This window comes from Sus scrofa, chromosome 13 (assembly GCF_000003025.6).
Source record: "Sus scrofa isolate TJ Tabasco breed Duroc chromosome 13, Sscrofa11.1, whole genome shotgun sequence".
In the NCBI taxonomy this organism is placed as follows: Eukaryota; Metazoa; Chordata; class Mammalia; order Artiodactyla; family Suidae; genus Sus; species Sus scrofa.
Window position 1 is genome coordinate 109,686,386 of NC_010455.5, and position 14,898 is coordinate 109,701,283.

Genomic DNA, 14,898 nt, shown 5'->3' on the forward strand with positions numbered 1-14,898 from the left:
ATGAGATTTCCCTAGAGTTGTGCACACACAGGGCCATTTTACACGCAGCCTTTGCACCACAACTGTTTGGAAGAAAACTGATAAAAGGGATAATCCCTGTCCTCACTATCATGAGGAGAAGAGGCAAGGCTGTAGCACAGAGTAATTAAAAATGTTTCCCCTTTCTCTTTCTATAAATGCCATCCACAGACTATAGGCATGTAGAGTTTCACTGTTTTATGAGTAAGAATTCTTTATGACAATAACTTTCTAAATCACTCATGAATGGTGAGGCAGTCATATTTCTGAAAGAGTGAGGCTTTTTGGTAAAGATAGGACACACAGAAGCATGCTTTTCCCCCCTGCCAAATCAGTTCCATGCCTCAGGCCCTGGCTTTACACAGTGTTTCACACTTCAGAAAATGCTCTCGCACACACGATCTTGAGCAATCCTGAACAATCTTGTGAGCGAGGCAAGTCAGGTGCTTATATCCCCATTTTATGGATGAGGAAATAGTGGCTCAGAGGGGTTGTGAGACTGGCTCCACCCGCTATTTATTGGCCCCCCCCCGGGGGGGGCAGAATTTGAATGCAGCTTGTTAACTCCCAAAGCCAGTGCTTTTTCCATTTCATTTCACAAAAATGGTGCTCAGCAGAGCTATAGCCTTAAAGCCATAATGCTAGTCAGTCTTCAGATTCCATGCAGTTAGGACTCTTTGCAGAAGGTCTGCCTCTTTAAAAACAACTCCACTATGCTGTAGTCATGCAGGTCTGACACAGAGCAGTAAGGCAGTCATCCTTCTTAGCAAGCTACCTCAGATTGGCAAAGCCATATATTTTTCTAATGGAAAAATGTCTCCACAGATCAGGAAATAAAGTTACTTAACTCGCCGGGATTCATTAACTAAAGTTGATGTTGCTGCTGATGCTGTAGTTAATGTCCCACAAAATTAATGGAACAATACCGGTAACTCCTTGTTCACAAATCACACACTATAAATTTGGGCTGCCCTAGAACGATGTCTCTTTTCTTTGTTAGTAAAACCGCCATCCCCTAGCAAGGCTGCTTAGTGTAGGTTGAGAGCTCAGGCTTTGCTATTGGAAGGTACTGGAATGAGAAACTGCCAATAACAAAGCACGAATGTTTCCCTTTAGCCGGATGGGGACATTGGGAAAGTGATATTTTGGCTTAGGAGAAAGGTCTCAAGCTTTTACTCAGGTCTCTGAGGGGTTCAGCTGGCTTCTGTTGACCAGGCTCTCCTCCCGGCAGATCACTCCCAAGGAATGAACTTTAATTTGCAATCCAACTGGCCACCTTTCTGAATATCAACCGTAGGGAGTCAGTTTATAGTTACACCTTGTGAAAGCACGACCAAGAAAAGGTAATACTAACCTCATCTATAGCTTTCTTATAGCTCTGATATAAGAGGAACCCAATCCAGAAGAATCCATAGGAGGAGGAGAAGCCAGAAGAAAGACAGCAGGTTAGACACAAAATGGGAAGTGTTAAGTCACTACACAACTGATAAACGCAAAAGGCAAGAAGAACCTCCACCCCAAATGGTGTTACCCTCGCTGTCCTTCCTTACTTTAAAATGTAAAACTACAGCGTAAACCAAAATGCTTTCAAAAGTCATTTCACAGAAAAGATTCTTGGAGAATTTAAACAAAAATAAGTGGCTAGTAACTCATCTAAATTATTTTCCAACTTTTCAAATTTCAGCCTCTAGGTTCTTATTTCTTTCTTTAAGGCTATTTGGGGTCTGTTGTGTTACAGTAATGAAACTAGAGCTCAAGTTGTCAGGCCCCCTATCAGACCATGCTTATCAAGTTTTGGCCCAGAAAATATAGTGCTAGAGCAGCAGAAATGCAGCAGAAAAATTGCAATACTAATTCATATGGAAAATAATGTGGGGCAATGCCAGAATAGGGAAGAAAAATGCATAGAAAGTGCCCAAATCTTAACTGTTATTTTCAACATCTTTTTGCCAAAGCTGCTGAGTAGACATTGGAATGATATGAGTTATTTCTCTTTGTTTTATTCTCTAACATAGTGCTCACGATCAGCAAAATACCCAAAAGCAGATAAGCAATCCAAGACCTGTTCAGTTCTTTCCTAATCAGGTGTGACTTCCTTCAGGTGCTTCTAGCATCTATTCTTCTTATTCATCTCAACAATTTTTGTCTCATAGTCATGAGCGTATCCCCAACTACTTCATCCTGCAGGTTCTCTGGTAAACGAAAGGAGTTCACCACTTTTTGAGATTTTGAAACACACTCACAGCTGGTCGACTAGGTCGGGTAATGTCCCTGGATTCTTCTGGTTTCACCTTGGAAGGTTCATGGGGGAGTACAGGTGATCCTTCCGACTTACTGTTGGCTAGAGAAAAACATAGAGGGCCAAGAGAGATAATGACAGTCAGAGAGTGCTGGTCAGTGCAGGAACTCTGTGGTGAGTCATCCTTTGGAATGACTCAGCGGGACACATCATTCACTTAGGCAAATCCTCCCAAGCGCAACCGTGAGAAAACAAAAACAAAAACACAAAACAGTAAATGTTCAGGCATACAAAATCAGCCAGGCACATTTAGGCTTGTAACCTGGAAGTCACTGGTAATAATAAGAAAAACTAGCAACCACTACCGTTCAACTGAGCGCTAATTATGGATCAGGCTTACTGCTAAATGCTTTCTATGTCAATTGTCTCATCAAATCCTTGCTTCAGCCCAATGACGTGGCATTGTTTTTCTATTTCACAGCTGAACACCATCTTAAAGAGATGACACAACTGGCCTGAGGTCACACTGAAATTGTGAGCAGAGCTGGGATTCTGTCTGATTTCTCAAAGTCCCATTCTCAATTATTATGCTAAACCAACCCCGGAGAAAACATTCTTTGATTTCTTCTTTTACCATTTAATTATCAGGATAAGTTTTTTTGTTTTGTTTTGTTTTTTATAAAATGTAGTGGGGAAAGTAGAAATCTGTTTTGTTTGGAGGAATGGTTTTTAAATGGTGGGAAGAAGGGGTAGTTGCCTGGGTCCCTTAAGGAAGAAAGAATGAGGTGGGGGCAGGAAGGATAAAGGGGGAGGGCCCTAGACCAGCAGTGAAGTGCATCCCTCTGACTTCTGAGTTTATAGGTAGAAAAGGCGCAATCCAGGGTGGGAGGGATTCTTTTCTTTGGTTTTAAAGTAGCCTTTCCTGGGCAGGGACACACCAGGAATAGGAGAGTGTTTTTCATCCAGAAGAACTAGAGGTCAAAGGGAAGATGATAAGAACTGAACTTGAGCCAGATCAGAGAATTAAAATGATATGCTTAAGTCTGGTCATCTTTAGTATTTACTCTAAGGGTATTACGTTTCTTATGGATAGGAAAAAAAGGTAAGGGAATGGCAGCTTTCTGAAGAAAGTATGTTTCTATTTGGATCAAGGCAACAAAAGTATACACAGCTGTGGGCTATGCCACTGATGTCAGAAGAATGCATCTAACGGCAGCCACAGGCCAGTTCATAACCCAATTCAGAGACACTAGCATTGCATGTCTGACACCTACCTTTTTAAAATGGACATACAGTGAATTTATTTATTTAAAATCTTAAAAACATATCAGAAGGTGAGCTACGATTGTGTCTAATAACGAAGCTAAGAAAGAAAAAAGAACTAGTGGTGTTCACCAGGAAGAGTAATTTATAAGTGTTTTTCGAATTGCAGTTAAAAATTTCTGGGTTTTTATTACTTGGAAGCAAAATTATCTTCTGAAGAAGGTTATGCAGGAAGAGTACATTTTGATTAGCTGGAAAAAAATAGGTTGCCATGTATAACTAGCTGGACTTATTAAAGTTTTTCACAAGCTTCCTCATGAATGAAAACCAAACAATGGAGAATGACTTGAATTAAATGGTCAGAGAGGCTAATTTTTACCTCTCTAATAGGAATAACCAGAAGAGTCAAATATATTTTCTAAGTCAAAGATTTTATATCTTCTCTCAAGTGTATATTTATTCTACATTAGCCTTCATTTAATTTCACTTTGAAAAATACCTGGCATTATGAACTATGCTCAGAATATAAAAAGGGACTACTGACACAAGGGGAAAAGGATACTTGAGGTCCATGAAACTCTAACCCAGCAATCAAATGGAAATGGAAATTCAGGTGACTGATGATTACATTTTCAAATAAGACCAATATCCTGTGATCTTCCTGGAGAACACTGGTATCCACACTTTGAAAGGCTTTAGTCCACACTGATGTCACATGTATAACTTGGGATGGTGGCTCACTTCCCTAAGGAGACTGAGGCTGAGAGCAGTTAAGGGGCTCTTCAGCATCACACAGTGGTGGCCACTCCAGCACCAGAAGTCGCAGAAGTCAGGAAGCAATCTGATGCCCTCTCCATGGTGATCCTCTCCAGAGAGTGCTGTCTTGGAAAGGCAGGGGAAAGCTTTACCTCGAACTCTGGTCCGTTCACTGGATCCTGCTTGCGATCCAGGCTGAGACCCTCCTTGGGAGCTGGGCTGGGAGCTAGGGGTGCTGGAGCTGGAGGAACTGCCACTGCTGGTCCTCTGCAAGGGGCTCTCCAAGACAGGCTCGGTTCTCCGGAGGTCAGGGTTGCTGCACAGACAGCAAAGCACACACCACTCTCAAGACCGTGTCACGGGTAGACACAAGCATAGTCCAATACCATCCGCGGTGCAAAGAGGTAAAGGGAGCACTCATGTGACTTTGCAATAAAGAGGTCAATGGTAATGTTAGTCATGCTACCCTCTGTGGAGCTTCTGGCTGGATTCTGCATCTGGATGGGATGAACTCTTGACCCAACTCTTGGGTCATCACATCAAACACATTATCTCTGAAAAGGTGAGTCTTCAAAGGAGGCTTTCTTTTAAACTCCCTTTCCTGTGCTCATTGTAAAACACTTGAAAATATTAAAGCTAAAAACAAGGAATAAATGCATGTAACCTCTGAATCAAGAGATATTCAACAATATTTTACTATATGGACTATTATCTTCTAGTCTTTTTTTTTCTTTTGTACTTGTGGAAGCGTACTGTATGTTCAGCTTTGCATCTTGTTTTTTCCCCTTAGACTGCATTATAAGCAGCTTCTTATGCTTCTAAAAACAGCAGTGGCTGCATAGTATTTAGTTCATCAAATAGAAGAATTAGTTCAACCATTCTTCTATCATCAGGTGCTTTCAATACTTTGCTGTGCCACAGAACACTGTAAGAACCATCTGGATGCACACAAATATTCAACCATATCTTTCCTGGAATTGGAATTCTTGGGTGGAAGGGCATGAATTGGGGTACATATGTGTGCATGTATATGTATGCAAATGTATAACCATACTGCCAGTTTTTGCTGGAGTGTATGAGACATCCACCTCACTGTAGTCTTTCCAGGCTTTATTACGAACAGCTGACTAATTTGTTTAAAAAAAGTCTTTTATTGCTTTAGTGCAGTTTTAAAAAATTACTGTTGAGGTAGAAAAATTTTTTTTCACATTTATTTGTTATTTATAACTCCTCCTTTGTGAGTTACCTAAGTTCTTTGCTCACATAGCTAGCAGTATCTTTGCATTTTCAAATGTCTTATGGGAAATCTTTACACACTGTGGTTACTATCAAAGGGAGGTGTGCTTAAAAATAATTATTAAGTGCTAACTCAAGAACAAATTCATTTGTTGGCAGGCGAGCAGCCTCCACTTGTTATAAACCTTACTCTGTAATTCATCCTCATATCTCTGCTACCCCCCAAATAGGTCCGATTTATTCTCTCACTCGGTCTATACCAGGCACTGAGTCGGGCCTTTGAGATACGGTAATGAACAAGACATAGCCTGTGCCCTCTGCCAGCTCAGCCAGACACAGGACCGTCTCCATTCATGCTGTGGCTACAATGAGCACAGAGCAGTGTGGGAGCACAAAGCAGGGCCCCTAGGCTGCTTCTGGTGATGACAGGGACTGTACAGAAAGGGAGACATCTAAGCAGTGGTCCTGGGATCAACTGCTGAGGATTTTATGATCCTGTTATAAAAATGAGCAGCATTCTGGAAGTTGCCACTAAGCCCTTCCTTTTAAATTTATAACGCATAGACCTTTCCATTTTTTCTTTAGACTTCGATAATGCTGGATCTAAGTGGATGATTTAGCGAGACCTGAAATTCAAAGCTCCTGTCCGCTGTTGTCCAATGGCCCAGGGAGCAACATTGGCTCTTTCATGTTTTCATCGTTTTCAGTTCCCCAAACAGAACTTCACTAACAGCATCATCATAAGGGCTATGCTTTTATTTATTTATTTATTTTACTTTTTTTTTTTTTTTTTCTATTTCAGCTGTCCTGTGGTATACAGAGTTGCCAGGCCAGGGATAAGACTGGTTAGATCTGAGCCAGTTTTGACCTATGCTGCAGCTGCAGCAACGCCAGATCCTTATCCTATGGTGCTGGGCAGGGGATCAAACCTGCGTCCCATCGTGCCAGAGACGCCGCTGATCCTTTTGTGCCACAGGAGGATCTCCAGGGCTACGATTTTAACACAGCGAGATATCACATTAAAATGTAATTCTGTGCTTTCATTTTGCTCTGCCCATTTCAAGAGTATAAAGCAGCTACCAGACACTGCACTGTGTTGGGTGTCAGATGCCTCACATATAAATTTGAAAATAATAGGCCCCTTCCCTTGAGACACTTGTCACTTAGCTCATAAAAACCTGGCCGCCAAACAATTTCATTTTGAAAACACAAGAATCTTTGCTTTTGTGGTAATGTATTTGGCAAAAACATTTGGTTGACTTAAAAAATTATTTTCTTTTCTTTTCCTTTTTTTTTTTTTCTTGTCTTTTTAGGGCTGTACTCACGGCATATGGAAGTTCCTAGGCTAGGGGTTGAATCAGAGCTGCAGCTGTTGGCCTACACCACAGCCATAGGAACACCAGATCTGAGCTGTGTCTGCTACCTGCATCATAGCTCACAGCACCTTTGGATCCTTAACCCACTGAATGGGACCAGGGATCACAACCTGAGTCCTTATAGATACTAGCAGGGTTCATTATCGCTGAACAATGATGGGAACTCCATAGAATTACAAAAATTTCTAAATATTGGGATATAGGAAGACATGGCTGGTGGTCCTGGAAAACACATGTAAAAATAAATATCTTCATAATTTACTAATTTTGATCATATATATGTAGAGTTTAAGGTAATATTCACCTTCTATGTCTTTATGGTAAAGGAGTTGCTAAGTTAACCTAAAAGTTAAGGCGACAGCAGAAATGAGTATTGGTAAACTTAAGGAAGACTTTAAAAATTCTTGATATTTTTATGGCAGTCCTTTGGGTAGTAATTTTTGGGAAAAGTGTTAGCATTTAATTGATTTAAAAAGATTTGGATCTGTAAGGGAAAAACCCTCCATTCTAGCTTGGAGAATACCTAAAATGATAAATGTGGGATAATTCTGTAGTATCCCACATTTCAAATTTTTCATTTTTTTCATAATGAAACAATCCTATCCCTTCCATTGCCCAAATAATGAATTCTTCCTCAATTGTCCTCTTTTATTAAACAGTAGTGGTCAGGAATTCCTATGTACAATTAATAAATTCTAAAAACATTGTTTCCAAAAATTAAGGGTGATGGACATACTAAGATTTCTTGGTGGTTTTATGGAGATGTAACAGGTAGCAGTACTCTTTGTATAAAGATAAAATCTATGAAAAGGGAGTTCTGTGAGCTCTGAATATTCTCTCTGGTGGCAGTGGTGTGGTAACAGGATCCAGCTCTCTGCTTGGACATAGCACTCCTTTGATCATTTAACCAAAACTTTTCTATTAAACACCTGCTTTGTGAGACCCCTGGGCCAGTATGAGGGATAGAGGAGAGTACAGGCCACAGGGCAGATGGTCAAGCTGCAGCATAATTCTAGAGATGAGACTCATGCTGTGGAGACGACAGCCGGCAAGGCAAAACACTATATGGCTATGTGATGGTCTGTAAATAGTCTTGAAATTAGGGGAACAGAGCCTAGAGCGGTCATCGGTGTCTATAAGGAGACAGGACCTGGTTAGGCTCTGGAGGGGTAAGCAGGAAGGCTGTGGGAATCGCCTGAGCAAAGACATGGCCTGAGGTTTTCCTGGGGCTCGCTGGTATAAAGGGGATGCCACCCTGAGTGGTACCAAGTCTGTGTCAGGAAGGCCTTGGAGAGTTGGGGACATTGGAATGGACGGCTTATGCAGCAAAGGCCTGTAAAGCCTGGCAGGAAACATGAGCCTCCTGGGAATGGCTTATGAATGACTGGTCAGGATGGAGGCAGGCTGATCAGGTAGGAAGCTGCTTCCACATGAGAGGCTAAGGCCAGGGCCAGGGCTGTCCTGGCATAAAGGAGGGGCCCAGGCATCAGCAGAACCAGCTGTGGTGAGCGTGCATCTCGCCTGGGGCTCAGATCATCTTTCAATGTGAAGCTAATTGGATCCCATGGGCGTTAAATCCTTGACCTGGGCCTCGTTAGCACAAGTCCCCTCACTAGAGCTAACCAGTGTGGGTGCTGCTCTGAATAGGTTGCTATTTTTGCTGCAGAAAGGGGAAGGAACTGTTTAGTTTTTATATAACCACACACAGAAGTAGGGAAAACTGTAAAAATGCCTTTTCAACCTTATTTATTTATTTATCTGATAAAACATGAGCGTTTTGAGGAAATGTCACATATTTTTCTCTTCTTTATTATTCAGTAATTTGGTCTGGCCTTGGGGCCCAGGGGTCTGAGATAAATGCTCTTAAGGGGGATCACTTTTAGAAGAATTCCATGAAATTTCGGTTGTTTACCTATTAACAGAGCCAAATGTGTAAAAACTTGAAAACATCCATATAGGATTGCTCTAAATGCTAACTTTTAGTTCAGACATTTGCTGACCTGTAGACAACATGGTTTGGTCTACAAAACACATAACAAAGTGAAAATTATTCCATTTACTTGAGTCATATAAAAAATAAAAACGGAAAATTAGGATTACAAAGAGATTTCTTGGCCCAAATACTTGGGCCAAGTCTATAATTAACTGGCTGCCTGCCAAAATTCATTTTACTTTGTTCTTTGATTACATAGCTAATGGGAACAAATGAGCCATAAGAAGATACAGGTTTGAGATGGGACAGAGAATTAGTTTTTGAAATTAAGCATTTAGTCATTGGGTTTTGACTGGCTGTTACTGGCTTCATTTAAATCTTTTCATACTCTGAATGTACTTGTTTAACCAAATTTTAACTTGCTTTAAAAGAATACATGAATCAGGAGTTCCCGTCATGGCTAAGTGGTTAACGAACCCGACTAGCATCCATGACGATGCGGGTTCAATCGCTGGCCTCCCTCAGTGGGTTAAGGATCTGGCTTTGCCCTGAGCTGTGGTGTAAGTCGCAGATGTGGCTTGGATCCAATGTTGCTGTGGCTGTGGTGCAGGCTGGCGGCTACAGCTCCGATCCCACCCCTAGCCTGGGAACCTCCATATGCTGCGGGTGCAGCCCTAAAAAAGACAAAAAGGCAAAAAGGCAAAAAAAAAAAAAAAAAAAAAAAGGAATACATGAATCAAATGTAAATAAATGTTAAAGTGCACGGAATGTTTTAAAACAGAAAATTAAAAAAAAATTTAAAAAAATGAACAAATCAAATTGTGATTCAAACTCAACCTGTTACCTTGACAGTATAAGGCATTTGGGAGCCCATGAAGCATTGCAAAGGACAAATTAAATGCAACCTTTTTTTCTTTTTTATGGCTTTATGGATGGGCAGTTGCCTGACAAATGGTACAAAAAGAACTATAAGGACTTCATTAAAACCAACAGAAAACAGGAGGGTCTCTGTGTTGTAGTAACGGCCTTGCCATGAATCTCATGCCACAGTGTGCCTGCCCCTTGGTGCGTCCTTTACACACTGACCTCAGGCTTGGCCATGTGACTTGTGGTCACCAATGGGACATCAGCAAAGATGACGGAAGCAATGGCTTCAAAAGTGCTCATGTATTTGGACTTTTCCCCTTGTGAGGCTGTTCCGAAATCACTAAATAGTCAAGAAGGCTGGGATGAAAGACCACATGAAGGTACAGCTGACCCATCAGCTCAGAGCAGCTGCATAAGCTGACCCAAGTGAGACCAGCAGAACAACTTTGTAGCCGCCCCACAGAACTGTGAGCAGTAATAACTGTTGCTATTCCAGGTCATGATGTCTTGGTGTACTTTATTATGCAGCAAAGGTGAACTAAAGCCACCCCTTCGCAGTAAATATACCAAATCCCGGAACGTTTTAAAATGCTAGAGATTCTCATACTAAGTGAAGTAAGTCAGAAAGAGAAAGACAAATACCAAATGATATCACTTATATGTGGAATCTGAATTATGACACAAATGAACCTACCTATAGACCAGAAACAGACTCACAGACATGGAGAACAGACTTGTGATTGCCAAGGGTAGGGGGAGGGAATGGGATGGACTGGGAGTTTGGGGTTAGTAGATGCAAACTATTACAGTTAGAATGGATAAGCAGTGAGGTTCCACTGTATGGCAAAGGAAACTATATCCAATTTCTTGGTATAGAACACGATGAAAGATAATATGAGAAAAAGAATGTATATATATATATGCATGACTGAGTCAATTTGCTGTATGGCAGAAATTAACACAACACTGTAATCAACTATACTCTAAAAAATATAAAAAAGATGTATTATGACAAAAAATGCAATCCAATTTGGAGTCGAAAGGTCTGATTCATATCTTCAATGCTGGTCACTTGAGATACATGTTGACAGTAAGAAGCAGGCTTGTTGGACAGGACTGTTTCACATGACAGAGATGGGGACTGTCCACAGTGCCCCCTCCCTATGATCCCTCTGACTTTCATTGTAGGTAACTCATTATTACCTCTTAGCTCACTTCCTCCCCACTTTCTCTGTAAATAGAAAAATGTTAGCTGTCCTCACAAGATCTGCATTCTTTGGTCAAAGTACAATGTTTAAGAGGTTCCAAGGGGAAAGCACATATTTTGCAAACCACTGAGCATCACACACCAGCTATCTTGGGCCCTGGTGTCATGAAAATAACCTTGCAGAAGGGACAAAGAGCTGCTTTTTATTTGACTACAGAAGGACAGTTCTTTTTTTGGTTGAGAGAAGGAAAAGGGTTTCAAGTTGAAATGATGCAACTACAACTCTAAACAACTGATCTAATGAATGCAGCCTGGAGGGCAGGGTTCAAAGGAGCAAGAAGGGCTGATAACTGGGGGCTCATGGCCTCTTGAAGAGGGGGACTGAGAGAGTCCAGGCTGACATGCCTTTGGCTCCCTGGTCACTGCCCACTCCGGGCCTCCTGGTGCTGCTCACAACGGCAGCTCAGTGTGAACCTGACAGGTCGATGCACAAAAATGGCTCATTCAGAGCTTCCTGCAGTTGGCGGTCTCACTCAAAACAGGTTAGCTTCTTTGCCTTCATGGGAGTAGTGTTCTTAGTACAGTTCCATCTTATTTATGGACTGACCCTTTCCTAAGGCTTTTCATGTGAACAGGAAAATGAAAGCTTTATGATCAAAAGCATTCCACATTTTAGGATATGTACAAATAGTCATAACCTTCATTCCCAATCTCCCTCTCTTTGACTAACAGGAGAGAGTCCTTCTCTTATTATCAACACAATGAAGAAGAACAAAACAGCCTGTCCAAGTTCCTTTTTATAGTCTCAGCAGAGGCCATTTGCTATTTTAGTGGATCCTAAAAAGGACTGTACTCATCATGAAAAATCTGAGGGAAGCTGGATGAACGATAGCAGCAAAGAGCATCTGCTACCACAGAAAATCTGCTCAGATACTGCAAGGATATTGTTTATTTTCCAGCTTCTCTTGAGACTTTTATACCAACCAGCAGGTGGATGCAACTTCCTGATTATAGGAATACACACAGTTGGTAGAAAATTCTAGGAGGGCAGGGAGCAACAGTGGGAGCTTAACTGTATTTCAGGGATGCTCCGTAATGTAAAAGGTGACTTCCTCATGAGAACTAGTCCTTCTGTCATTTGCCAGGCTAGGGAAACTCTGCAGCTGGTCATGACAGAATTTCTTTCGCAATCACTTTGTAGGGTCTCAATAGTTCCCAGGGCCCATTTGTTGACCTGATGCTAAAAAATCACCTCAGATCAGGCCGTTTTGTTTGGCCAGACTCATGAAGTGGTCTCTGAAGTAATGGTCTAGGGTACTACAACCAACCTTATCTTTGTAGTTTTACTCCCACATTTTTAAAAACTGTCAAGTAAGGTAAACGCAATTGGTTTCTGAGTTGATTCATTCATTGATTCTGTGGTTCACCTACTCATTCATTCAGGAGCCCCACTGTACACTGATTTCTGTGGAAGGCTGTTGAAGAAATAAAAGGCATGTATGTGGCTGGCCCAACAAAGCTGACAGTTCAGGTGGCCAGGCAACATGCCTCTGAAGTAAAAAAAAGAAGAAAGACTTTTTTTTTTTTTTTTTTAGGAAACAATAATGACAATGGTAGGTGGGGACTTTTCCCTTCACCTTAACCACCTTCCTCGCCTTACCTTGCTCTGATGGGTTGAGATCCTAGTCTGGGTCCCAGAGCACTGCCATTTCCAGGAGAATTCTTTCTCGCTAATGCTGGGGATATAGAAGTTGTTCTTTGAGGCACCTGAAACAAAAACAAAAACAAAAACAAAAACAGAATTCAGAAATATTTTCCATAAACTAGCTTCCATAGGCTTCTGTCTGAAAAACAGCCTACTCCTCTCATAAGGTTCATCAGGAGATACAGAGCTCTCAGAAACAGGACAGAAACATTTTTCATTTCTCAAAGAAACATTCAACTCCCTAAGCATAATTGAATGAAAGGCAGTAAGACACATTCAGCAACCATTGAATGCAGTCCTCAATTTTAAAAACAAACTTAAAAACAGACTGAACAAATTATTTTGATTCACTGGGTGAAAATAATTGATCTTCTTTGTTTGCACAAGAACGGTGAATACCAGACATTTCTTTGGGTATCACTAACTCAGCTGATGACTGGAAATTGTACCAGAGGAGAGCCATCCAGATAAACCGAGTTCCATTTTATACTCACAACACAACTGATAAACAGATAAGGAAATTGCGAAATCCGGTGAGAAACTAGGCTATCAGGCTAGAACTTGGGACATAACCCACATGCCAGTGAGCTCAAAGCAGCTACCACAATAGGTCTGGAATGTCTTCACTTTCCAGTCAACTTGCTAGTTAAAAACAAACCCCCTCAAGTTCCCGTTGTGGCTCTGTGGTTTTAGAACCCAACCAGTATCCCTGAGGATTCCAGTTCGATCCCTGGTCTTGCTCAGTGGGTTAAGGATCTGGCATTGCTGGAAGCTTCGGCATGGGTCGCGGATGTGGCTTGAATCAGGCATTGCTGTGGCTGTGGAACAGGCCGGCAGCTACAGCTGATTCAACCCGTAGCCTGGGAACTTCCATATGCCGCAGGTGAAGTCCCTAAAAAGAAAAACCAAACAAAAATACCAACACTGTGCTTTGGAAGGTCAATTTGCACAAGTAATACAGAACACAATTAATACTGAAAATACTGAAGGTCTTCAAGAACTGTGAAGTACAGAAGGAAAATGTATCATTAAGTTATCTGTCAGAGGCCCAAGAGAGAATTCAAGTTTGCCTCACTTTATGAAACATTTTCTAACGAAATCAAATGCTATTAAGAGCACCTCGGAGGCCAACATGAGAGGCAAGTGGAGGAAGAACTTACTTTATGAAAAACGTACATATCCTGTGACAGATGGTTGGGCTAAATATTTGTCAGGTGCTTCAATTTCTATTTTTTTTTTTTTTTGGAGGCTCTTTTAAAGTGGGTTTATGCTTTGTACCAGGTATTTTAAAATTATGCTTGTTTTAAGATTATTTTTAATATATTGAATGATACTTAACATTATTACAAACTATTGGTTATTACAATACATTTTAAGATAAAGACCTAGAAAGATGAGCCAGTGAAATGAAGCAGAATAACCAAATCAGTCCTTCCAGCTACTCAAATTCAATAGTACTACTATTATTTTTTCTTTTGCATTTGGTGAACTGAAATAGTTGTAGAGGGAAGAGTCTATTGAATTATTAAAACCTAAAATCTTTGCATTAATCTAATTTTTTCCTGCTAGAGTTCTAAATGTGTGCCCGCCTATTTTGAGAGAGAGAGGACCAGTAACCTCAAGTGTCTCCCCAGCTAGCAGGTCGTTGCCTTTGCCCTTCCTGTTTTCCGACTTGAACTCTGCTCCCCTAAATAACCTTTTCTTTCTTTCTTTTCTTTTCTTTCTTTCTTTCTTTCTTTCTTTCTTTCTTTCTTTCTTTCTTTCTTCCTTCCTTCCTTCCTTCCTTCCTTCCTTCCTTCCTTCCTTCCTTTCTTTCTTTCTTTCTTTCTTTCCTTCCTTCTTTCTTTTTCTTTCTTTCCTTCTTTTTTCTGTCTTTTTAGGGCTGCACCCATGGCATATGGGGTTCCCAGGCTAGGGGTCGAATCAGAGCTGTAGCCACTGGCCTACACCACAGCAATGCCAGATCTGAGCCGTGTCTGAGACCTACGCTACAGCTCATGGCAATGCCAGATCCTTAACCTGCTGAACGAGGCCAGAGATCGAACCTCTGTCCTCATGGATGCTAGTCAGATTCATTTCCTCTGAGCCACGATGGGAACTCTGTGCTCCCTAAATAACCTTTTCTAATGGCATCTCTGCTTCCACAAGAGGAGATCACCAACAAAAAAAGCCATTATTGGATAATTTCATTTTCAAAATAATGGAAGTCCTGGTATAATATCCTTTTGAGAGGAAGATGAAAAATATTTGAAAACCTTTGGGTAAAACATATTTTTTTCTCTGGAATCAACAACAGCA

At 41.1% G+C, this 14,898-nt stretch overlaps 1 protein-coding gene across 21 annotated transcripts in view; it reads right to left on the reverse strand.

Annotated features, from left to right (window-relative positions):
• The window catches only part of TNIK (TRAF2 and NCK interacting kinase), a 409,498-nt gene that overhangs the window by 43,538 nt on the left and 351,062 nt on the right, over positions 1 to 14,898 (reverse strand). For 11 of the 21 annotated variants that reach the window (XM_021071173.1, XM_021071170.1, XM_021071167.1 and 8 more), the window contains 3 exons: positions 12,556 to 12,662; positions 4,429 to 4,592; positions 2,262 to 2,359 (listed from right to left, as the gene is read on the reverse strand). In XM_021071173.1, the coding sequence (XP_020926832.1) occupies positions 2,262 to 2,359; positions 4,429 to 4,592; positions 12,556 to 12,662 (369 nt within the window). Of the gene's footprint in view, positions 1 to 1,372; positions 1,397 to 2,261; positions 2,360 to 4,428; positions 4,593 to 12,555; positions 12,663 to 14,898 lie in introns of all 21 variants that reach the window. The other 10 variants (XM_021071165.1, XM_021071156.1, XM_021071168.1 and 7 more) reach the window with 1 other exon arrangement.